General features: G+C 40.5%; 1 protein-coding gene and 1 long non-coding RNA gene across 4 annotated transcripts in view; one reads left to right on the forward strand and one right to left on the reverse strand.

Annotated features, from left to right (window-relative positions):
* TSNAX (translin associated factor X) lies at positions 1 to 26345 on the forward strand. 2 transcript variants are annotated; one of them, XM_056343531.1, is made up of 7 exons: positions 86 to 148; positions 1290 to 1320; positions 2232 to 2339; positions 5601 to 5715; positions 7350 to 7480; positions 22705 to 22832; positions 24520 to 26345. In XM_056343531.1, the coding sequence occupies exons 3-7, from the start codon at positions 2324 to 2326 to the stop codon at positions 24892 to 24894; spliced, it is 765 nt and encodes a 254-aa protein (XP_056199506.1). In that variant the 5' UTR covers positions 86 to 148; positions 1290 to 1320; positions 2232 to 2323; the 3' UTR covers positions 24895 to 26345. The 2 variants fall into 2 exon arrangements, with proteins under 2 accessions (XP_056199505.1, XP_056199506.1); XM_056343530.1 differs by lacking the exon at positions 1290 to 1320 and having other exon boundaries at positions 1 to 148.
* LOC130151366 (uncharacterized) overlaps positions 10697 to 26356 on the reverse strand; it is an 18089-nt gene continuing 2429 nt past the window's right edge. Inside the window, exons 2-3 of one of the 2 annotated variants that reach the window (XR_008822564.1) lie at positions 10987 to 11153; positions 10697 to 10897 (exon numbers count right to left, since the gene is read on the reverse strand). This is a non-coding gene — a long non-coding RNA (uncharacterized LOC130151366). Of the gene's footprint in view, positions 11154 to 26356 lie in introns of both variants that reach the window. The other variant, XR_008822563.1, reaches the window with a different exon arrangement.

The following is a 26356-nucleotide window of genomic DNA, read 5'->3' on the forward strand; positions in this document are numbered from 1 at the left end:
TGTGCGGCGCCCTGCTGTCAGGCACCCGCGCAGGCGCCCTACCGCGGCGGTGCGGCGGGGCCCTGGCGGCGGGCGGGGTGGAGGCGGGTTGCCGTCGCGGGGAGCGCGGCCTGGCTCGGCGGCGGCACCGGGATGAGCGGCAAGGAAGGTGACGGCGGCGGCGCGCGTCCCCGTTCCCCCCTCCCTCCCCTCTCCGGTCCGGCGGCGGTGGGAGCCGGCGGCTCCCCGGTGCGCGGCGCGGCTGCGGCCGCCGCAGGAGCCAGACGCGTACCCCGGCCCTGACGGCGCGGAGCTGCCCGCCGCCGCCTGGTGCACAGCGGTATGGGCGGGCGCCTCTCGGGGCGGGCGGCCGATGCGCCGCCTGCCGCCGCCGCCGCCGAGGGGCGGTCCAGCCGCAGCCGGCCGCGGCCGGCGGCCGTGTGGGCCCACGGGGGCCGGTTCAGCCCCCCGAGCCGGCAGGAGGCGAAGGCGTGAGGAGCCAGAGCCCGCGAAAGCGGCGGCGGGGGCTGGGGAGCGGGAGCGCGCCTCCCCCGTGAGGCCGCGGTGCCCTGCGGGTGTCACTGATCTCTGCCCTTACGCTGAGGGGGGCTGCTTCATCAGGTGTTACCGTCCTGTCACTTGGGCTTTACAGATACGTCTGCAATTCTAGTTTTAGAAATCTTCATTCTCGGTGGTAAAGAGGCGGCCGGGCCGGTACAGCCAAAAGCGGGGTGTGTGTTAGGTCTGTGAAGCGGTTGTAGTGGTGCCATGGCGCTTGCCTGGGTGTTGGTTTGGCCTGGGCAGTCACAGAGGCCTCCCTTCAGAGCGGGCCTCCCTTCAGCCAGAAATCCGGCTCTGCCGCAAGGAAGCTGGCCTCTTTATTTTTCAAACTTAAGCCTAAGTTACAGTTCCTGCAGCTGGTGGGGTTCTCTGATACTCAAGTTGGTTATTCACTGGAACCTCTTCTCTATTTCTCGCATCCCCCCACCACACGCGCTTCAGGAGGGCCTGTTTTTTCCTGTAGGTCATTATGATGTTCCCAACTTTAAGAATGCTGCAGGGAGTTTAATTCTGTGCACTATTTCAGGGGTTGTGTTTGTAATGTTTTCAACTTCTACAGGAAAAACAAAACCCTGAACTCATGTCCTAACAGAAAAGAAGGAAAAAATGATTTTCAGTTTCCTCTTTTAGAAAGTAACTACGCCCACTTCTGGTTTTGGTTTTGGATAATAAACAATTAAACGGAAACATTTTAAAATCCAGTGTTCGTCTGTAACTTTTAAGTAGCTTCCTTTTGTTCTTCTTCTAAGGAAATTGAGAGAACTCCACATATTCAGAAAGGTATGCTTGTATGTAAGTTTGCCAGATTTTGGCCTCTGTTAGGAACACAAAGTGTACAGCTGTCACAAAAAGGAGGTAGTGAGAGGGAGGAATGGTTAAAACATGAATGACACAGTGGGTCAGTCCTAGATGAGGGAAGGACAAAAGGAAGAAGCAGTGTAAGGTACAAGTCAGTGGTAAAGTAAGGCAGTCCAAAAGAGATGAGTGCGAGGTGAGGGTTTGAAAGGGAAGGCTAAGGAAGAGGCGTATCGGGCCAGTTGAAGGGAACAGCTGTATTGGGGTGAAAACGAAGAAACTGGTTGATGGGCAGAGTGTAAGGACCCAAGATGCTGCACTGCAGGAGCTAAACCTGCATGCCTGGATAATGGTGGCCTACTTAAGTTATGCCTTGCTGCTTTTTCTGATTACTGAAGACTCTGAAGACTCATGACATAAATAATTACAGTAATGGAAAACATAGTTTTAATGACTCCTGCTGAGCTGAATATTTAAAATAATTTAAAAAAAAAAAGGGGGGGGGGAATAAAAGGTCTAATCCTGTAGGCCCTTGCTCACGCAAGGATTTCCATGCAGCCATTCCCTTACAGAAAGGAAACATAAAAGAGTATGAAGACCTTACCACACACACACACAAAAAAAAAAAAAAAAAAAGACTTGGGATCTTACCACACACAGCCATTAGAAGCGGTAGGATTTTTTTCTAATTTTCACTAGGAATGTGGTGGAAAAAGTAGCATGCTAATGTGAAGATGATGTCAGTTGGTAATAAGGTTCATCCAGTTACCTTATTCTAGCCTGAAAATATGGCTCCGGTCAGGGATGCTCTGGTGACAGTGTTCTGATCCTGCTTATGCTCTGGCAAAATTACTTCATTTTTAAATATTTTTTTTTTGTGTATTTTTTATGAATAGGATCGGGTGGGTTCAGAAAACGAAAGCATGACAATTTTCCACATGGTCAGAGAAGAGAGGAAAAAGAGAATGTTAATTCATCTTCAGCTTTGATGACATCTTTTAAATGTAAGTAAGCATTTGGAAAGCCAGATTATAATAATGTGGTATAGAAATTCTTAGGAAATTTTTTGGTATTTAGTGATGGAATAAACCAGCTTTCTCTGGGGGAGAAACTTGAAACTAGTTGGACTTCTTCATACATTTAGAGCTTGGTGTTTTGCTTTTTGTGCAGTGAAGTCCTGAGAGCGGGATTTTGCATAGCTCCACCTGACTTCTGACTTGCTCCCTTTTTCATCCTACCTGCGGTTCCCCCTCCCCACCCCATTTGTGCTGAACCTGATGCTAAGCAAACGGCTTAAGTGTTCAGCCAGGTTACTGGGTTACTGTTACTGTTACAGTTACTGGTAACTGCAAAGGTTACTGGGCCCTTTGGTGGCAGAAAACTTAAGATCTGCAGGTGTAATGCAAAATCTGAGCCGTGGGGACAAGAAGAAGAGATGGCTTCCTCTGGGAGACTGAGAAGGCTCTTGGCTGTTGACCTTGGCTGTGGTGCATAGATCGCTAAGTTACTTCAATGTAAATCTGGATGCATTGATTTGCCAGTTGGTAGCTGTTTATCCATGCTCTTTAAAAATAAGAGTTTAGCTAACTAATATAGACACTTACTTTAGTTTGAGTGCCTTTTCAAAATTAGCTTATGTTTCAGTTTCTTTGAATAAGCAAGTGTAAACTTCCCTCCAACCAAATTGTTTTTACAGGATTTTGCACAAAACCAGATTTAAACTCCAGTTAATCTAATTGAACTTTCTCATTAGACAAGGCTAAGTTGAGCTTCAGAAATGAGAAGTTTTGACAAAAGAAGGGAGATGTGATACGGGAAACAGATTAATTCTTGGTGTAAGATTTTCCCTGTCCCACATATTTTTTTATGAAGCTAAGGAGGATGAAGAAGTAAGAGCTGGATGGCTGTTACAGATGGTCACTTCAGTATCATGTAATTTCCTTGCTTTCTTTAAAACAGATACTTCTTTTTTTCTGTGGAAGTCAGCTTGGCAGGTGATTAACTTTGACCCCTGAACTTTTATAAGAATAAAGTACGTGCACTTGCTCTTCAATTGAGCAGTGCAACTGTATTTTCAACTTTAATTTTTCACAGTTAAGCATATCAGTTTATTATAAGGTTGCCATTAATTCAAATTCAAAACAACACTTGTTTCCCTCTTTTCCCATGAGATCCAGTCAGCAGCGTTTGGTTAATTTCAGAAGAGATGTAAGTGACTCGGTTTATTCAGCTTTTCAAAGGTGGACTCTTTGTATTGCACTAGTGCTCGTAAGCCCCACACAGAGATGCTGGTGGTCTTTGTCTCCATGTCAGAGCAAGTATTAAGCAAAGGTGAGCTCCGGATGGTTTATAATTGAGCAGGCTGTGCAAGATGGACCAGAGTGCTGCACTATTTCCACATATGTTGCCCAAATCTAAATAACCTGATGTGTGACATTAAATTGTTATACACATGTTGCTCTTTTTAATCTCTTTGGGAAAAAAAAAGTACTTGAATTGCCATAGTTATCTGTTGGCACCAGAGATTTCTTAACTAATGGGAAGTTGTCTTCTTTAATAATAATAATTAATCAAAACCCAAGGAGTATTTCTTTTGCTTAATACATTTTTAAATATGACAGCTCAGTGATACAGAGAGTGGACAGGATCTTGGTTTGTAAGGCTAAGATTTGTTAAGTGTCATTTTTAATGATCTGATTCTGCATCACCAAGATCAATAGAGTATTGAGTCTTGGCTTTCAGTGATGGATTAGACATTAAAGCAGAATGTGTGGAGGAAATGGCTTTGTGATCCTGATGCATGAGCCTGGAGAATCCCCCGAGTTCTAATCCTTTGCAGTTTAGGCAATAGTACAATAGGTATTCTTGCATTCTGTTAGGCTAAAGATTACTGTATTTGTTGGTGTTTTAGTTCAGGTCACAAGACACTTCCTAGTAGTCCCTAACAGGCTTAAAGTCTAACATAAAAGCCACAACTGTCCGGAAGAGACTGGGGGACATTGCTAATATCGTAGATTTTCAGAATAGTGAATTTCCTGGTAGATGAAATTTGTAAATGGACATTGGAAATGTCATATGTGGCATCCTATGAAGGAAAGTACTGGTCACCTTCCCTCACGTTCCTGTTGGTATGACCTGAGGGTAAATTTCTTCTTGATGGTAATTTAGTGGTGAACTAGACTCTCAGAATTTGGAAGAGACACACCAATCAGACATGTGAAAGATTTAGAAGATTAGTAGGAGTATTTGTAATTTATCTTAGAGTTTCAGAAGAAGATCGGGGAGAACAGAACAAAGTAAGAGGAACCAAGTTTTTATCAAGGCAATGAGAAGTACAGTTATTTTTGTACCTTCATCTAAACTTAGCTTGCCAGGAAACTGCTACACTTTTTTAGAGGATATTCACTTGTCAGGCTCTTTAAAAATGTATCCTCTCAGCTAATTGTCCCCATTCTCACACAGATGTTTTAACTCAGTTACGCAGGAGGTGTGTTAGATTTCTTATAGGTATCTATTAATAGTTTATTTAGTGGAGTAATCATCTATAAAATGTTAATGGTATCTGTGAAACATTCATAATGTTTGACTGTGATAACCAGACACATATCCTCTCTTCTCTGCCTTCATTGGAGTTAGACAGAAGGAATGTATGTCTGTAAGACAGAAATCTTACTTTAAGTAATTGATCTCACTTTGCTTTAATACTTCTAGTTCTTAGGGATATTAAAATACTTGACTATTGGCCATGTCTAGCTGGGATGTGAAATGAAACTTCTTTTTACTAAATGGTGCATTTTTAACAGTGTATATGCCTTAGCCAAATGCCTTGTTTGGTTGGTTTGGTTTAGACTGGCAAATCTTATTTACTAATGATTGTCGGGGTTTATTTTTTAATTTATCTTGCTGAATTTGGGTGAAATTTTAAGTCTTGTTTCCTGAACAGCAGTATTGCAGAACACATTTTACTAGTTAAAAAAAGTATTTTACATCAAAGTTGTTTGGGCTGCCTTAAAGCATCATCAGGGTTGATGCTGCCTTATTAAACAAAAGTAGTATTTTTGATTTTGCAGCTCAGGCAGGTGGTGGGAGGTGGTGGCCTTCGCAGCTGTGCCCCATGCAGGAGCAGCTGCGCTGCCCACCTTGGGAAAAGACATTCCCAGGGAAAAGACTGGTGGGGCTGGGGCCCATAAACAGTCACTGTAGCACAGGCTCTCTGCTCTTCCTGTACACTATGTATATGTGATAACCATATTGATTGACTGCAGCATTTCAGCTGGAGCTTGACACCAGGCACGATAAATATGAACGACTTGTGAAGCTCAGTCGTGATATAACTATTGAAAGCAAAAGAACAATATTTCTGCTCCACAGGTTTACCAGGTGAGTCACATTGAGCATGAAAGTGTTCATGGAAACGTAGAAGCTGCATTGCAGTGTTTTCTGTATTTGTGATTAATAGGTGCAGTGTTCTGTTGAGAGGAATTTAATTAACTTCCCATGAACATCTTTAGGGTGGATGTGAGCTAATGAATGCACACTCCAGTTAGAGAATTAAAGGGTGCTGGTTCAGGTTTCTCAGTTGGTTTTATTGATGTATTAAACAGCATCATAGTAGTAGAGTGTAACGGCAGGTGAGAGCTTTCCAGATTTCAGCAGGCTAGGCCAGAAGTGCATGCACTCTTCCTTCAGTTACCTCTGCAGTTACTTCACCATTTTGGTTTTTGCAGCCCTGCCCTAGGTCATCAATGCAAAGAGGAGGCGACCTGGGTTCTATTTATGTCAACTCATACTGCAGTCTAAGAGGCTTTTGTGTGAAGTTTTGAGCTTCTACATGTTTTGTGTTCTCATGAGCCTTCAAGCAATCTTTGTAAGCCACAGACAAACTAGAAGAATAACAAAGAAATTTGAAGCTTTGCATAGCCTGTTGCGTAAAATATTTGCTATATGTGTCAGACGTTGTTCTTAATGTGTTATAACTGTAACAGCTCTCCCTGTTCCTTCTATTTTTAATTTATTTTTTGTTGCCTATCAATGCATTTCTGCTGTAGTAGTGACTATTTATAGTTACCATAGTAGTAACAGTTATAAATAGGTATTACGAAGTTGCCCTCTTTTTAACTTGCTCCTGTTCTGCAAAGAGGAGGCATTGTGATAATTCTAGTAACTGCTACAGCCTTGACTGTAAATAGCTACTCCCACTGCAGGGGCTATGTATCTGGGAACTGGTAGAGGAAAGAACAACAACAAAAAACTCCTTTACTCTGATTTTTAGATTCCTGTTTTGTAAGACATTTCTGGTTTTGTGAGAGTGGAAGCTTTCCATGCTGTATTTTTATTTCCTTCTCCTTTGCTCTTTGCTATTATTGTGGCTTTAATTTCAGTAAACTTTAGTGCTTTTAAATGTTTTCTTGGGACCTGTCTATCAGTAGTTCCTTAAATAGACTGTAAACCAGTACACCATATAGGTTATTTGAGGGTGGGGAAGTTTAAAGGAAATTAGATAAACTAAACTCTAAATGCCAAGTACATACTATGTTTGTGAATAGATATTTCACCTGTTCCTGAATTGCATAGTTCATAATTACTTCCTAAAAAAAAAGTAATCACATGTAGAGGTAGATCCTGTATTGTATTTTGCAATACTGTAATGTATTGCAAAATACTAATTTATTTTTTTTAAGAGCTTGAGGGACTTCTGCAAATATTGCTGATTTTCTGGCGTCGTTTTTTGAAGCCTTTGCATGTATTTCTCATTGTTCTTATTTAAGCAATAATTAAAATTCTGGACTGGAATAAACATCATCTACCAGAACTGTGTTTGGCTGGTTGATTATTTTCATAATCTACAGAATTTAAGAATCTGCAGTAAGTATCAATGAAAGTTAAACTGTTTCTCTTTCCAATACTGGCTTTGCTTTTTCCTAAAGCCATTGAAAATGTATGGGTTAGTAAAGAAAATGTGTAATATTTTTTAACTGTTTGTTCACATTCTGAAAGCTGTTCTATGATTGCAGTGCTCCCAATGGGGAAGAAATACTAAACGAGTCTGAAGTCAAGCTCGATGCTGTCCGACGGAAGATTAAGCAGGTTGCACAAGAACTGATTGGAGAAGACATGTATCAGTTCCACAGAGCTATATCTCCAGGTAAATTATTTTGAAATAGGGGAAGTATGCAGTTTTGCACTACGCTCAGTTTCTCTTTATGCAGCAGTGGTTCCTCTTCATGCCACAGGTCTGAATTTGTCACATTTCTATGGTTTAAATCAGGACTCTGATTAATCTTTGTTGTTAGCAAAGTTAGCTCTCGTATTAGAGAGACTATTGCCCTACAGTCATCTTACCTTGCAGTTAAATGAAGAATTAAATGGGAGACTGCAAATGGAAAGATTTGCACCTTGACCTAAACTGAAGTTGGGCGTAGTTCTAACAGATGTACTGGATGGTGTGTGACAGAGAGGAGTATGTGCAACACACTCATTTACTCCACCGGAAGGGTTGTAATTTCTAGGAGGAGAGCAGGAGCAACTTATCTTGTGAAACGACCCCATCTGGAGTTGACAAAGTTTATGAATTAAAATCCTTAGATTAGCATTTTCTTTCTTCTGAAGACTCAGAATATGCTTTTGCCTCTGTTACAAGCATTAAAGCAAAGTTTATATGTTTCAGTTGCATCTTTTTCTGCTCCTCCCTGTAAATAGCAGTCTCTACTAACATCCTTGAGATACTAAGTCCCAGTGTTTTCATGATTTTTGCTGTCAAATCATATTTCTTTGCTGAATTGTTGCTGACTATCTGAATCTTACCTAAAATTGTTATGCCTTGTTTAAAATAGGAAAATAGGTCACTGCTTCTTTGACATCTTGGACATGGCATAGAAGTGTCTCGTGTTGATCAGTTTCGGTTTAAACATACTGGAGTCCTGTGTATCTTTCCATGTTCAGGCAAGATTTCTTCGGCTGAGGAGAGCTGAAGATTTTCCCTGAATGATTTAATTGTTTAAAAATGTCTGTAGGATTGATTTTATAAACCAGCAGCAAATACATCTGTGTAATTTACAGGGCAAACAGCTCACAGATTAACTTGTACAATTGTCTGGCACAAACTTAAGTTTAAGAGCGAGACAGCTCATAAGTGAAAGCTCAGTTTGGCACTTCTGAAACAGGAGGAGCTTGCCATGCTAGTCTTCAGTGGCTCTAATGCAATTTCACAGTCCTTACCTGTGGTGCATTGCATTGTTCAGATGAAATTTAAGTAGTTATTCTTAAAGAGCTACTTCATCTGTGTGTGTCTTGCTGCTGTCTATAGCTTTGTACTGTAATGAGGCAATGAAAAGAAAGATAATTCAAAACTGTTAACACTGCAGATGACCTCAAAACTGTGAATAAAGCTAGTCCAAGTATCCTGACATGCTGAAAATGTGTTTTGGTTTTTATTTGAAGCACTGCTTATAAAAGCTGAAAATTCTTGCATTCAGTTTCATGAACATTTTTGAAAGCTTCATTGAGACTTGGAAACCTTATCTGAGTAACCCCTGAAGTTTGTAGTCCCATGAGAGTCATATAATGCTGTCTATAAAACAGCAGCATCTGAGGTCTTCTACCTCTTGAATCTTTGTGAGACCTCATGATAGGAACTATCAGCCTTGCCATGTGAGCAAACTTGTTATGGTGTAACCAGTTACCCAGCATTAGCTGCTTCACCTGAATTGTCTCTTATTTTCTGAGCATGTGGCGCTGTGTGGGTAAATTCAAAGAGGCATACCTCTCTCTGTTTTTACTGAGGGGTAGCTTGCCTGGGATTAGCTTGCATTCAGCTCGGATGTAAGAGCATGCCTACCTAGCAGAGAGATGGAAACCTACTGTGTGATAACTTCTGTGTGTACCTGTGTCGTACAAAGCAAGCGAGCAAACCTGATGCTAGGTTTCTACTTCCAGATTCTCTCCTGAGTAAAAAAAAAAATACTGGTTTTGGTTTTTAATCAAATTTGGAAAGTTAGATGTTTGGTTTTTGTATGAAAGATTTGTAAACTTAAGCTAGCCGTAGCAACCTGAAAACAAAGACATTAAGGAAAAATATTTGGTTCAGATTTTCTTTATGTATTTGGTAAATACTCATACATAGTCAACTACACTGGTTCTCCTGTATAATTGATTTCTGATTTGCATAAAGATACCTGTTAACATCAAAAGACACCTGAATAAACTCTTCAGAAAACGACTGAAAATATGCTGTCAGAAACAATTCAGCATTTCTAAAACTTTTCCCCAGTGGTTTAAATCTCACCTTCTTAAAGTGACTAAGATGTATTTGTCCTGAATTACTATAGACCTCTAGTAGAGGAAGTTTGTAGGCCTGCTGCATGCGTATGATGACTCAGTGCATCCACAGCTGCAAAGTTTTTGGAATAGAATAGGCTATTTCAGATGGAAGGGACCTACAACAATCATGTAGTCCTTACCAGTCATCTGCCTAACCACTTCAGGGCTGACCAAAAGTTGAAGTGTGTTAAGGGCATTGTCCAAATGCCTCTTAAATGCAGATAGGCTTGGGGCATCGACCTCCTCTCCAGGGAGCTTGTTCCAGTGTTTGATCAGCTTCTTGGTAAAGAAATGCATGCTTCCTAATGTACGGTCTAAACCACCTCTGATGCAGCTTTGAACTATTCCCATGCGTCCTATCATTAGGTACCAGGGAGAAAAGCTCAGCACCTCCCTCTCCACTTCTCCTCAGGAAGCTGTAGAGAGCAATGAGGCTGCCCCTCAGTCTCCTCCTTTGCAAACAAGACAAACCCAAGCTAGCTGCTCCTCACAGGACATTCTTTCCAGCCCTTTCACCAGCTTTGTTGCCCTCCTCTGGACACATTCAAGGACTTTCACATCCTTTTAAAACTGTGGGGCCCAGAACTGCACGCAGTTACATACACCACAACAGCACATCCCTAACACTTGCATGGGACTTGGAGTGAGATTGTCATAGAATTAAAGAATTTTTTTACCACAGTCTTAAGATAACTTAAGAGAATGAATCTTTCTGACCTCTCCAGGTAAAAAGAAAGGACGGCAAAGAGATATTAGTACACTAAATAATAAGAGGGTGGAGAAGTAGACTCTGCTGTCTGCCTTTCCAGCAATCAGGTGTGCAGTCTTTCAAACAAATGTCTGAACTTCGCGGGTTTGTGGACAGAACTGAAAGAGAGAAATATGCAGTCACCGTTGCATTTCTGGAGTTTGAACTGGGAATGGCTGTACTTCTACCTTTTTCCTCTCTTCAAGTGACATGAGTAAGTGGCAAGTCTATGGAATCTCATCAGTTGTATAATACTGCCTGGCCCTGAGATCTCCCCATTGTTGCAGTCATTAGGTAGTTCTTATCTCGTTAAGAAGACTGTATATTAAATCCAGCTGAAATAAGTTGCCTTCATTCCATTTCTGTAGGTCATCCACAGTGTCTACTTAAATTCAGCTCTTCTATACGATGTTCCCCTGTGACGGAACTCAGTGCCAGCTGGGGTTCATTGTGTGTGTTTTGTAAGGGCAAGTGTTAGAATATACGTGTGTGTCACTGAGAAGACAAGGGAATGCTTTTAGGCATGGTTTAAATGAACTTGTCAAGTATGAAATGCAAACCTTTAACCAGAGCTTCACTCTTACCTTGTTCATTAAAGCCTCTGCTCTCCAGTTAGGTATGGGGGTGGCAACAAAAGGAATATGCAGGTGTAAAGACTTGTAGACTCTTGATCATGCTGAAGCTAGGATCAAGGAGGTGTGAGAGACGTGAAGATGCTTGATGTCAGGATTATGAAGCTGAGATAGAAAACCTAGAAACATGAAGAATGAGGGGACAGTTAGATGAACAGCAGCTGTGAGGGGGAATGCTTTATTCCCTCTGCCCTGCACTGTGATAAGAATTAAAAGCGTTGCTTTAAGTTTTGTTTTTTAGTGTTTGATTGTTGCTTTGCTTTTTTCACAGTGGAAAAAGCTTGCATGCATTTTTGAAAATAAATGTAGCTAGGAGAAGTGTTAGATCTTCTGTCTATATATATTTCTTAGAGCTGTAAGTATTGACCTTCCTTTCACCTAGTTTTCAATTCCGATTTTGTATTCTAAAGAAAATCTGGAGAACTAGTTAAAAAGCTTTTTATGAACAAAAACATTGCCATCAAACTGCTTTTTTCTAAAAAAAGGGATAAAGAAACGCCTATGTCCCATATCTCAAAAGCAGCATGTCCAATTAACCTCAAACTTCCTAAAAATATTCTCCTTTGTCTTGAAACCAAACATGAAACATCCTCCTGTTCCCCACCCTACCTCTCGCAGAAAGAGTAAAATGGATCAAAACTGGGCTCATAATGGAAACCAGCGTAGCAGCCTTAGCTGGAGAGTCATGACTGTCTGCATAATAAAGCTGCCTAATACATATTTTATTCAGTATAACTGTTAGCCTATTAATAGAAGAGTGCTATGACTATAATGCTTGGGAATATTGTTTGCCACTTGTAATTGTTAAATGCTTTTTTTGGGGTTACTCCAAGCAGTTGTTCTTTTGACTTGAAGATAAAACAATTCTGGCAGAGCACTAAAGGAGTTTCATGCTTTCCCTCATTAAGAATAGTGCTAATGGCACGCAGGACGTTTCCCCAAAGGACACTTGCATGAGCTCAAACACTGAGTATAGCACTAATTGAACAACAACAAAAACTGATGACTGTTTTCTACACGTTTCTTAACAGTACAGATTGTCCCAGGGGATGATTAAACAAGCAAACAAAGAGATACTGAAATAATGAAGTCTTTTTTTAATGTAGAGTTCTTCATTTGTTATGTTAGAATGTTCTGCTTTGTTGATATTTTTAAAGCTTTACTATTTGTAATATAGAATTCCTGCTCCTTTGGCCCACTTTGCAGTGTATACCTTATATATCCTGTGAGGAAATGTGTACTGTTCCTTTAAAATTGTTGTGAGACTGTGCAAAAAAGGACTGAAGAAAGATTGTGTGAATTTATGAAGGGGAAGAAATTTTTGGGGATTTTATATATGTGTATATTTATGTGTTTGGGTATTTATATTCATATATATTTAAAATACTAAGGAAGATACCAATAGTATACAGGAAAGACCTGTACGAGCCTTAAAGACAAGAAAGAGGGTGCTCTGCAACATGTGCACGTGAGTCACAACAACCCCACTCAACACTGCAGGCTTGGGGAAGGGTGTCTGGGAAGCTGCCTGGTGGGAAAGGGCCTGGGGGTGCTGGTTGATGGACATCTGAACAGGAGCCAGCAGTGTGCCCAGGTGGCCAAGGCGGCCAACAGCATCCTGGCTTGTAGCAGACACAGCGTGGCCAGCAGGACCAGGGCAGTGCCCGTCCCCCTGCGCTGGGCACCGGTGAGGCCGCCCCTGGACCCCTGTGTTCAGCTTTGGGCCCCCCACTGCAGGGGGACGTGGAGGGGCTGGAGCGTGTCCAGAGCCGGGCAGGGGGCTGGGGCAGGGGCTGGGGCACCAGCCTTGTGAGGGGCGGCTGAGGGACCTGGGGGGGTTGGCCTGGAGAGGAGGGGGCTCAGGGGGGGCCTGATCGCTCTCCGCAGCCACCTGACAGGAGGTTGTTGTGAGGTGCCTGTCTGTCTCTTCCTCTAAGTAACAAGTGATAGGACAAGAGGAAATGACCTCAAGTTGTGCCAGGAGGTTTAGATTTGATATTAAGAAAAATTCCTTCGCTGAAAGGGTGGTGAAGCATTGGGACAGTCTGCCCGGGAAGGTGGTGGAATCGACATCCCTGGAGGTATTTAGAAGATGCGTGGCACTTAAGGACATGGTTTATTGGTGGAGTTGACATGCTAGGTTGTCGGTTGGACTTGATCTCAGAGGTCTTTTCCAGCCTAAGCAGTTCTATGATTCTCTTAGCATTTATGTAATTCTTCTAAGCATGTTATAAATCTGCTCCGTATAAATGCAAAACCTGTGCAATGCAGAGGGAAACTGAGACTTGCTTCATAGGTTGGCATTGTGTGGGATTGAATAGAGTACCTTTTAAGCATGATTTTGTTAAGTGCAATCTCTAGCTCTTCAAAGATTTGCTCAGTTTTTTTGTCCCTTAACCATAAGGATGTGTGAGAGAATTCTAAGGCTTTTGAGCTCTTAAACTATTTTCTGTAGGGCACCTTGGCTGAAAATCCTCTTCGAGTGATAGTTTTAACTACATGTTGGTGTTTTTACAATGAGGTCATTAGATTCTGCTAGGAGTAAATATAGGTGTGATATTATCTTCACAGCTGATAACTGTACCTAAGACAAAATACGGAGTGAGAAGCCCATAATTATTCTGAGGCTTCTTCAGTAGTGCGGTACAGAGTGATGATAGGAGGTGCAACCAGAGCGTTGTTGGCTGACCTTTCTGTTTGCTGTGTGCCTGTGCGAGCAGCAGTGGTGAGTGCTGTAGTGTGCACAGAGAAGCTCATTAGCTCTTTATCATGTCTGCACTTGCTCTCAATAGGATTAGATGACGAGGCTGTAAAATGTCAGCACCTTGTCAAAACTATTGCTCTGTGACTGCTTCTGCCGCAGATGATGTGGGAAATTCTATGTAAAAGTTCAGCATTGACGCAGTCTAACACATAATTTATCTTGTGCAGGCTCTATTTGTGTTCTGAGAGAATGATATAATGGAGCTTATTTCTGTCTCCTGCCATTTAGAGTCACTTCAGGTGTGTAATCATACTGCAACAAACTGGATTGCTGGATTGGGCAAAGCCAGTTAAGTCTGCATGGATGAAAAGGAAATACTTTAATTGTATTAGAATACCATTTTTTAACTACAGTATGTAGGACCACCAAGCATGATGCTGTAAGAAATGCTGTGGAGATGAGTGAGGTCTGTCCAAGCAGGTGGATTTAGATTACTGGTTATTTAAGTAATATTAGGGATTTTTTTGGTATTGTATGAAGGATTTGGATTAGAACACAAACTAAAGGAACTATCCATGTAATGATTTCTATGTTAGCTGGGTTTTTGTTCTTAACTTATTCTGCTTGTTATGTAAAGAACATCTCATACTTGAGCTGTGCTAGCTACCTTTGTATTTGTGGACATCTGTGTATTTCTGAAGTAATACCAAGGTGAAGAACTATTCTGCTTGTTAGGAACAGTAGAAGTAGGACTTTTTTTTCTTTTTTTTCTTAAGAAAGTTTAAAAACTAATAAAAATAGGTGGCATATTTAATCATAGGTTGGCAATACAAAGGAAGAGCTTTTTACAGAATGAGGAAGGTATCATGAATTGTCTTTTCCTGGGTGAGACATGTACTTGAATACACCTAAAACTTGAAAGGAAAGCTATCCATGAAGGAAGCGGTCAGGTTTCTGCAAGATGGTGGGAAACTGTAATAACACAGGAACAGGATGTAACTGAAGAATTAATCTCTCTGCTGTAGTGGGTGAGAGGTAAAATGCCAGAAATGGAAACAAAGTTTCCTGATTATACTGGAAAATTAACAGAATTTGTAGTGAATAAACCAGTATTTATCAGATCTAATTTTGTTCATTTGTTTCTCTGTTTTGTTACTTTCTCTGTTTATGTTCTCACATCACAAAGTGAGCCAACAAACTTAGTCAAACCGATTTTCTTCACTCTGCAAGTTGATTATTTGGAACTTGATATTCAGATGACTGCATTTTACTACCCTTTGCTTATTTCTGGTTCAGGCCTTTTTTCTAGGTTCTTCCAGGGAAAATGAAAAATCAGCAACTGCAAAACCTCTCATGTTTTACTTTCTGCTGCAGGGTTTTTATGTCCATACACAAAAACTTCAACTGGGAACATGAATGTGAATTCAGTTGTAATCACAGAGGGCATGCAGTATGTCAGCTAATCCCTGAATGAGCCATTGAGTTCAATGTTGGCTGTAAATTCAGCAGGAGCTGTTCAGGACAGTGTTAAGTCCGTAAGAAAAGCTATATACAGTCTTTTAAAGATGCTACTGTGGGTCAGGCCAAAGAAAGGTTGTCCTTTCCTAGTTCTAACTTAAGATCTAACTGTACTAGACAGTCTGAAACTAGTGACGTTGTTTGTCTTTTAATTCAGTTTCATAGCTAGCAAATGGAGGAGACCTTGTGCTCTAGCTCAGGAATTTTTTTTCAACTCTGCAGCTGTTAACATTCAGTTATTCACAGACCAGAACTCTCCAGCCTTTACAGGACTCAAGTGCAGGTGGAACATGAGAGAAGACCAAGAAAAATCTAGGAACTGTTTTTGTTTGTTTGTTTAAAATCACACAGGATTGTGTCATAGAGGAACTCCATTCCAGGAAACAACTAGTATAACACATCATGATTAGGTTTTTGTTTTGCAGTCACGTGGTGAGAAAGTTGGTGAGTGGTGATGTACCTTTTTTACTATCTCACCAGATCCATATTTATGAAGATAAATGGCCACCACTGGTTCTTCTGACATGCTAGTGAGTTGGGGCTATTGCATGGAAATGACATTGTCTTGAGGAGAACTTTCACTGGGGCTTGAACTGAAGAAGCTGTGTTTTGTTAGGTGCTCTTCCTTCTTTGATCATTTAACATCCTGGCTGAGTCAGAGCTTCCTTTCTTTGGTGGCTTGAACAAAAAGCCTGAAGGCTGTAGTAGTGTAAAATTTGCCATCTAACTGAATGACTTTTAAAACTCTGTATCAATTATCAAGGCAGTTGGAGGTAGTCAAAGCAATCAGGAAGACTTACTTGTCACAAGAATAACTTTGGGTTTTTTGTTTGTTTTTTACTCATGTAGTACAGTGACTGCTCTTCAGAACTGCTGCTTTTTTGGGGGAGAAATAAACAAGAAACCCCAGAACAAACCCTTCAGAACAAAAAACTTTGTTACAAAATTATATCCCTCGGGTCTTCAAGTAGAAGCAAAATGAAAGCTTATGAATTTCTCATCTGCTATGAGTCATCTGCAAAAAAACTAGTGTTTGTCATATGTACATATGTGTTTCTAGTAACAATAACAAAAAGGCTTGATTAAACTGTTCTCTGCAATGAGAGATTAGAATACTCTTTGCAGTTTTGTGCAGGGGTTTTGTGCCTGTTTGGGGAAATAATTTAACTCTCACAGGCACCTGTGCCTATTAAATAGGGAACCTGTATTATCTGCAGTTAATGGGAAAACAGACTGATTTTGGGATTACCTTTTCCATAAAGTGGATGTACATTCAACGTTAAACAAAGTGCAAACAATATTAACACTTCAGTCTCTGAAATGCATCACTTCAACACATGCAGCTAGAAGGGAAGATGAGCACAGATATGTCAAGTAGCAGCTGACTAATCACCAAAACATTCAGGGCTTAATATGAGAAGTTTGCATCAGTTCAATTATTGATATAATAGTAAACCAGTTTAGTCAAATCACTGTTAGATGTAATGTACATTCTTATTTATATTCCTTTAGTAATCAGTTCAAGGTTATTTAAAATACGTTTTTCTGACAGGTATTCATATCTGGCTTCGTACTGACTCCTAAATTAATTTCAAAACTGGATTGATAAAATGAAGCAGTTTATTCATGTGGATGTGGACTTACCTGTGTTGTTTGTCTCCCCAGTTCCCTTAAAAATTCTTTTGACGTATTAGTGAATAGAATTATCTTTTTTTTCATTTGTAAGCTTTTATGGGCGTTTGTTCTAGTGCTTTTATTTGTATTTGTTAGTCCCATTTTATAAAATTAATCCCTGTGTGGAATTATTCTTTTAAGCCATTTTCACAACAGGATGTCCAGAGCATGCCTGCCTCTGAGGCTAGCTGGCTTCATGCTCTTTCAGTCTGCTATTACAAAATTAACCTTTGACTTCACACTCACAATCAACAAAGCAGTTGGATTGTTTCACAGCCTCAGTTTTAGTTTAATTACTTAAGTTTTTATAACTTGTGCCTGGGAAGAGACCTGTGAATCTAAGGAAGCATTGCCAAGTCTGTAGACAACTTAAATGGGAAAGGCCAAGTTGTGAATTGTCAGTTTCATCTTAATAGGATCCTGACTCTGAAGCAAAATGATTTAATTTGTGTATTAATACTTTTCAATTTATTGCTTGTACTTGTTTCAGTTGATGTACCCAGTTAATTATTTGCTTACTTCACCAGTTCTCCCCTTCGCTGATCAATACACTTGTAGAAATGTGTTAAGTCTACCATCCTTCCCATATTTTGCAGAGCTTAGTAATAAGGGCTGTCTAGTTTAACTTTGGTTTTTCTCTAGTTGGGATTTTCACAGAAATATGACTTCTTTTTTTTTTCTGGGTTGTGGGGGGTTCTGTGGGTTTTGGTGTGGGTTTTTGTTTGTTTGTTGGTTTTGGGGTTTGTTCTTAATGAGAATGTGACTTGCCAGCCTGAACATGATGATAAGATAGAGCTGTGGCTGTGCTGTTTTGATTTTGTAATGAATTTGCAAGTGGTTAGTTTCACATGACTTGCCCTGTAAATAATGTGCCCCACCCTTCATATAGTGATCTGGAGGAAACTTGCTGTGTATATTTTCCTCCCATCTTCCTAGTGGCTGCTGTTGGTGTGTGATTCCTGCTGCATGGTTTAGGGGAGGAGCTGTGTAAGAGAACACAGGCTGTCATCTGCTTGTGTCCCAACCGTCAGCATAGGCTGCTCTGTGAGCAAAAAGATGCAGAGAAAGAGGAAGGAAAGAGGACAAAGGGATAGAAAGAACATGAGTTTGAGAAGGAATAGGAAAAGAAGCAGCTTATTCAGGAATATGACAGGTAACATTGACGTTGCTAACCTTGAGAATTGAGAGGCATGAAATCCTTTTTAACCCGTTTTTAAACTGTTGAAAAGATACTTAAAGGAGGAAATGAAGTAAAAATTTTAGGAGGAAACTTTGACCTCGTTTGACCTGTTGTTCTGGATTAAAACTTCCATGCATGCATGCATGCAGGTACATCTCGGGTGGAATTAGATTCTGTTTACCCTAACCTGACTCCTGCAATTAAAGTATATCTATTCTTTGATTTTTTTTTTTTTTTTTAATAGAACCATCTTTTCCTACCCCTTATGCACTCATTTGACCCTTTGAGTACTCCAATAACTTGTTTTTTTGAAGAAAGCTGATTTCTTGCTGAGTTTCTTAGAGAAATTACTTAACAGTTCTTTCTTGGAGCTTGCATATGTAGATGAGGAGAAATGTCTTAAATATCAACTGATACAGCTGGCAAAAAAAAGTGCACAAACTTTTAGGCACAAAATCTCCTTTCATTCTCAGAAGATATCTCAGTGTAACTTTCTACTTCTTTTGTAGAAAATAAGTTTTTAAAATACAGAGTGAAGCTCTTACACTGGGTTACTGTAACTTGTCACTAGTGTCAGCTATTTATATAGAATAGATGTAATAAAGTATCAAAATACTTAATAATTTTGTTACCTTACATCTGTAATTATAAGAAGTGGTAGTAGAAATAATACAGTGCTTTTAATTGGGATTTTTGGTCCAAGTACTAGAAAAAAAAATTACATAAAAGGCAGTCTTACAAACTATTCCATTACTGGCAGCTCAATCAGTAAATAAGCCAATTTTGGAATAAATCCAAAACAAAAGCATGAGGGGAAAGGTATTGTTGGATGGTGTAGTGAAATGGGATGGGGTTTTTCACCTTGGGGATTATTTGCTGAAAATAGCGGATGTCCTACCATTAAGGTAAAATATAACATGTTTAAACATCCTTCTACCTGCACCTGGAAACACCTTATTTCAAGGTCTTGGGTCATTGAAGTGTCATCTTGTAGCTACTTCTGCAAGAAGGACTTTAAAAAGAAAAAAAAAAAAGTCGAATATGAATGTTCTTTGCAAAGTAGTTGTTACCAGGATTTGTTACCGGTCTATTTGTAATGGTGACAACTTTAAATGAGGTTTTGTAGTAAATAGTGGGAGATCCCTAATTGTGAAAAGATGACAGTAAATGACAAACCAGACTGTGTGCACAACACTCACATGATGGTGTTAAACAGAAGGAGCAAGAAGAGTGGAACATGTCAGCTAGGGTGGGATGGTGGGAGGAAGCAAAAACTGTGTGCTTATACATACATATATATACACATATGCCTATATAAAAAAAATACATAAAAATAAATGAATGGAAGAGCCAAACACTTCTCCTGGAAAAGGACAAAATGTGTGTGGAATAGTGGAGTGAGCTGAAACTGGAAGTTATGATTGATCGAGAAAGCTGTTTACTAAAAAGTTTGAGAGCCGATTTGATCTCTCTGAGAACTTGGGAAAACGCCAGGTTGATTCTTCATATGCGATAGTCTTCTCCACAGATAGTAGATTCTCACAGATGTTGTTGTGTGAGTGCAGCTGTTTCTGGTAGTGTACAGCTTGTCCACAGAAAAAGCCAAAATTTCGTAATGAATTACTGGCTGTGTTACATCACAGGGTAAGTCAGGAAGGGAATGGGTGATGAAATCTACCTCTCTGCAACTTCTGAAGTTATTTATCTTAGAAGATCCTGAGTAGCTTTTATCTAGTATTCTTCTATTGCTTGTGCCCAGAATGCTTTACCTGAATTCAGTTGATTAAATTATTGTATTTAATTGGTCTTGCAGCTCTGTGTCTGTGTTCTGACTTGTGAACAGTAGTGCTAAGTGTGGCTTTGGTTGCTGGATGCTTATTCTGCTTTTCCCACTGCTGCTGTACAGAAGCATAAGAGGTGCAGGCTAAATTGCCATTTGAATTGCCTCTGCTCACCTTGCAAATACATATTTAAAAGGAAAAAAATGCAGGTCACTTATCACGCTTTTGTGACTGTATGTATAAAGCCTTCTGCAACTGAATTTTCCCTGGAGGTTGCCTCTAGTTTTTCGGAGGTATTTCCACCCTCTTCTGTTATTCACGTATGTGTTGTCATCTTTTTGATTTAGACTTTTTCTTTGATCCAGATGAAGTCTAAATTTGCTGCTTCTGCATATCTCCGTAGGCTGAGGTCCTGGCCCTGTAGAAGTCAGTTGAGGATTTAAAAATTATTCTAATGGAACTAAGATTCTATTTCTGGTACCCTTGGGTACCTCCACATTTTCTAACTTCATGGACTAGTAAAACTATTGTCTAATCCTGGCTCTCCTGCAGCCTGATACGGCCATGGCACCTCGTTGTTTCTCATGAAGTGAAGCCATCCCCTTAAAACAGCTCAGAATGGCTCTACTGAGCCATCTCTGTCATATTACAGTCTGTTCTTTTGATTTCCTCCTTTGGTGCTTTCTCTGTCCATAGGTCAGATAGACACGTGCATTGAGTTTGTCTTCAGGGCTTTTTTTAGCTTAGTCCTGCCATGGCTGTTTGTTCCAGGTTTGTTTCTGCTTTTTTTCCACCGACAGTGCCAACTTCAGCTTTCTGCTTATGAACTTTTCCCACATGCTTTCCCCAAATATGTGCTCTGCACATAAGAAAAAACTGACAGCCTGTGAATTTGCTGTCTGAACATTCAAGCTCTTTTTTAGATCTCACCTTAGCTATAACACATACAGAAAATCACCATCTGCTAAGTAGGTAGCGAGCGGTGATTGTGGCAGGTGGCTACAGATGGTGTACAAATTGGTACAAGCTACGTTTGTTATCCCATCTTTCATTTCCTTGCCAACACACCAGCTCCTTTTGTCCCCCTGCATTTTTAGAGTGAAAGTTCTTTTGGACAAAGCTGTTGTCCAGTATATTCCTCTTATTGGATATCACAGTCCTGTGTGTTTGATTTTGGGTTTTGTTTTGTTGTTTTGCTTGTGGGGTTTTTTTATGGGTTTTTTTTTTTTCTGGCGTGATTTGTAACAACAGATGCTTTGTCCTGAACACGAATTTCACCTCACCTGCATGTTTTAAGGAGCCTGTTCACCAATTCCTGCAAAACAGAGAGGTGGGAAATTCAGTTTTAAGCAAGTATCTACTGTTGCTAGTAAGGTGAAACAAAGGAAACTTCTTTTTTGTAGGTGAGCTGCCTTGCTTTTGATTTATCTGCAGTCTTTTTCTCTGCACTGTGTCCTGTTTCTTTGTAAGCTTGTGAAATAGTAATCTGCACTCTCCACCATATGAATGCTGTATTTTAAAAGCTCCATTATCATGGAGTGGTTTGTGTTGGAAGGGACCTTTAAAGGTCATCTAGTTGAGCCCCCCTGCAATGAGCAGGGACGTTTTTGACTAGATCAAGTTGCTCAGAGCCCTGTCCAGCCTGATCTTGAATGTTTCCAGGGATGGGGGCATCTACCATCTCTCTGGGCAACCTGTTCCAGTGTTTCAACACTCACTGTAAAAAATTTCTTCCTTATGTCTAGTCTGAATCTGCCCTCTGTTAGTTTAAAACCATTACCCCTTGTCCTATTGCAACAGGCCCTACTAAAAAGTCTGTCCCCATCTTTCTTATAGGCCCCCTTTAAGTACTGAAAGGCTGCAGTAAGGTCTCCCTGGAGCCTTCTCCTCTCCAGGCTGAACAACCCCAGCTCTCTTGGCCTTTCTTCACAGGAGAGATGATCCATCCCTCATCATTTTTGTGGCCCTCCTCTGGACCTGCTCTAACAGGTCATGTCTTTCCTGTGCTGAGGGCTCCAGGGCTGGATGCAATGCTCCAGGTGGGGTCTCACCAGCATGAAGCAGAGGGGCAGAATGACCTCCCTCGACCTGCTGGTCACCCTTCTTTTGATGCAGCCCAGCATACTGTTGGCTGTCTGGGTTGCGAGTGCACATTGTTGGCTCACATCCAGTTTTGCGTCCACCAGCACCCCCAAGTTCTCCATAGGGCTGCTCTCAATCCCTGCATCCCCCGGCCTGCATTGATACCAGGGGTTGCCCTGACCCAGGTGCAGGACCTTGCACTCGGACTTGTTGAACTTTGTGAGGTTCGCTCAGGCCCACTTCTTAAGCATGTCCAGGTCCCTTTGGATGGGACTTCATCTCTCAGGCATGTCAACCACACCACAGCTTGGTGTCATCAGCCAACTTGCTGAGGGTGCACTCAATCCCACTGTGTTACTGATGAAGATATTAAACCAGTACTAGTCCCAATACAGACCCCTGGAGGGGCATTATGGGGAGCTGCTGTTCAGTATGTTTCTGAGAGTAACATGATGCTTTACACTGAAATTACAGAAGGTTCTGAATAATGAAAAATGCAGTTGGAATGAAAACTTGAAGATGTTTATCTACTGTGTTCTTGGTCTGGTTTTCGTACTTAAGAAGCATTTTATGTTGGATTATCTTTCAATGTTATTTCTGGATTATCTTAGCTTTCACTTTTTGCTAGTAAACTTAAAATAGTCTCACTTAAAAGATTTCAAAAAATAAATATATGTGAGCCTAGATCGCTGCTGGAAAGTTTGAATCATTAGTTAATTCTGTTTTTGCAGGACTTCAAGAATATGTTGAGGCCGTCTCATTTCAGTATTTTATCAAAACACGATCTTTGATTAGTGTTGAAGAGATCAACAAACAACTAATATTTACAGCAGAAGACAGAGAAGAAACAACAAACAAGGTAAAGAGTTTTTCTTTCCTCATGTCACAAACATCTTTCTGGGGTGGAAATGCAGTGAGTAGTCTTAGTCACATTTTTGGCATCTGATTAAATAAGGCCAGTTGGTGGAACGGTGTTAGATACACATATGGGCTTTCACTCACTTGTTCAAAACGTGCTTTTTATTCTGACAAGTCGTAAACTAAATCCATGGGATACGAGTTTATAAATCTCACATCCTTTTTATGCAGAGCAAACTGAACTCCTTCTCGTAGGGGGAAAGATCCAGGATAGTGAAGTATCAGCAAAACATATGAGAGGAGGGGTATTTAGTGGCAGGGACTGCCTGTAAGACCTACTGATGTATAGTGATGTAGCAGAAGTTGGGGGAGACAAGTGAATCCAGGGCAGGATGAACTCCATGAATGAAATCTTACTGCTGGTACTGAGCTAGTCACAAAAGGCACTGTATTTGGCTTATGTTAAAATGCGCTACATATGTCTGAGCTTGGTTGTTTGTAATTTTCCTGGAGTTGATCTTGATGCTTCCTCTCAGAGGACAAGCTTGTGTCCCATCATACCTTAGCTCTAATACCATAGCTGCTGTTTCTTGACTTGCCCATACTTCTACCCTGCCCTAAATAGGACTTTTTGCATAGGGACATACTGCTGCCAGCGACCACAGCAAACCGGGTACAGTTTGATTGTTGACAAGGGACAAAAGGCAATTTTGTAGGAACGTACAGAAATGCATGTGCAGTGCACGTGCAGTGTACAGTAATGCACAGCACTACTGCTTTAGGTGAATTCCCAAGTCTGCTTCTGTTGAAGAGATTCTGCTGTAAAGCACTTCTTACTCTTTCTTCATTCTCTTGGTAAGCTATTTGCAAAGAAGCCAAGTTTGTAGCTTAAGTTAATTTCTTCCTACTGAAGGCAAACCCATTGTGGCACACTTGTTTTATAAATTGTGAAGTTGTTAACCCCTGCGTACATGCCTCTGACCAGATTTGTGAATTCGGGTGGATAGTATGTTATGGGAACAAGGGAACAGAAAGAAACCTGCGTTGTCTCCCATATTACCCATATTTTGGCAATAAAAAGTACTTGGATACAAGAGCAAACTTGTAACTTTGTGGTGAGTTTTCTTCATGAAGTATGTTGTTACTGTTTTAATAAGTTCAGCTGATATAAAATGGATCTGAGAGAGCTATACCCATCAGCGTCTTGTAGAAAATGTATTTTGAAAGTCAGGATGCTATTACAAAATCGCATCATTTGTTTTCACAATGCAGACTCTTTTTGATTCTTCATTGCTTTGGTAGCTTTGGACAGACCATTTAGGGAAAATTCAAATCTATTAGGCTGCAATCCTTCAGCCAAAAAAACCCCAAAAGCAACTGCAAATAAATGTTGATACAAAGGTGTGATAATTCTGTTTGTAAATAGAGATGGTAGAGGCAAGGTATGTTTATCATGCTTGCTAGAATGGAAATCACATCTCAAGTAGAAATGATGCTTTTGTACCTTCCAGTATGCTGGAAGGAGGTTAGTACTCCTGAAAACAGACTGTGTGGAAGTGCCATGCAATGTAATTTTCCAGAATGTTTCCAATTACCAGTTATATTAGATAAGTTAGTGTGTATTTGAACCATTATAGACTGCTTTTTCATAGTTCCCTGTACTGGACTTTGTTCTGTTCTGTTCTCAGACCTCCAATTCCCATGATAAACAGCCTCATGCTTGGAGCCTGAAGGTAACACCTGTAGATTACCTGCTGGGAGTGGCAGACCTAACTGGAGAGCTGATGCGGCTGTGCATCAGCAGTGTTGGAAATGGTGACATCGACACGCCTTTTGAACTGAGCCAGTTCTTACGTCAGATTTATGATGGTTTTACTTTCATTGGCAACACTGGACCTTATGAAGTATCTAAGAAGTTGTATACCTTGAAACAGAGTCTGGCAAAAGTGGAGAATGCCTGCTACACGTTAAAAGTACGGGGATCTGAAATCCCAAAGCACATGCTGGCTGATGTGTTCTCCACCAAAACGGAGTTGATTGACCAAGAGGAGGGTCTTTCTTAAAATAAGGAGACTGTTCCAACTCAGAAGTGAAGAGGACTTCGAGAAAGCTTTTTTTGTTATGGTTTGTGGAGTTTTGACTCTTCTCAAAGCTTTTTAGGTAGAGACAGTTTTAGTTTTATCTATGAGAAGATGGTTTGCAGTGGAAATTTGTAACCAAAAATACTTTTTATGATGTGCAAGAGAACAAATGTTTGACTTTGTCCTCTTGGTATGGAATCTCCTGTATTGCTCCTGTATTGTATCTTCTTTCAGAACAACCAAAATTTACACTGCGCTCTACACCAGTGACTGTCTGTTGTGTGAGTCACCTGAAACTGTTACGGTTGCTGTTACCACTTTTCAGCGAGCCTAGCAGTGGGAAAAAAAATGGTTGGGACCGTTATTTAGCATTATCATAGGTTTCTGCTGACTTGTTTCTGAGTATTTGGGTTCTATAGTCATGTTATACATAAAACAATGTTATGTGTAAGTTCATCCCTTGACTTGAAACTGAGGTCTCAAAGGTGCCATGTAACTTGTTTTCTCTGATTACTTACGCTTTTGAGCGTAGAACTGAAGCTAAGTCAACTTTTCACCAATTGACAGTGAAGCTGATTGCACCAGGCAATTACTACTGTGCACTCATTATTTTGGGGCTCTGTTTAAATTGAGCTCTGTTCAAGTTAACACTGGTACTTGACAGTTTTGACATGAGCTAGAAAATCCACACACACATGAAAGTGGAATGTATTGGTTTACATTTTTTGTAATACAGTTTAATGCAGAATCTGACATCTTTCTGTTTGTAGAGAAAAGCAGAAGACCTGCCAAGTGTGTTTAACGTGAATAATTTGGTGTTAGGACAATCAGGTTTTGGCCAAAACAACTACGGTGTGGTGTTGGAAGTCTGTTCTCCATTGTTTGTGCTGCCCTGAGGACCTCCAGTGTGGTTGAACTGGTTTGAGTGAAAAAGGGCTACCCAAGCTTTAAATATCTGTTAGCAGGAACTATATAATGTGCATGTTTCTATGGAAAGGAAATTGCAAACAGAAATAAGGCAGACATTCTGACTTCCACGTTTATCTTTGAGGTGGGTATGTCACTATTGGCAAAAAATCAGGGCTTTCTGCCGGTGTCTGAAGTTATGAAAGTTTGATAATGTACATTATGCTAAAGGAAAACAGATAAAACAACATGATCTTTAGACTCCAGGAAACAGGCCTCCCAACTGCAATTGAAAATACTGCATGTTTTTTATTTCCACTTCCATATGCTGTGATACTGCCAATATTTTTCCCATGAGCATGTCCTGAGTAGCTTGGATCATCAGATGTATGGATAGGAATGGGTAAATACATTTCTGTCACATTTTTCCATTGTTTCCACATAAAGCAGTATGTGGTGGGTTGAACAAGGAGCAGCTTTTTTTCCTATTGTTTAATACTGTTTTTTACAATAAATTCTGAAAAGTAGTCACTGTCTG

Source organism: Falco biarmicus, chromosome 6 (genome assembly GCF_023638135.1).
Source record: "Falco biarmicus isolate bFalBia1 chromosome 6, bFalBia1.pri, whole genome shotgun sequence".
NCBI classification, from domain to species: Eukaryota; Metazoa; Chordata; class Aves; order Falconiformes; family Falconidae; genus Falco; species Falco biarmicus.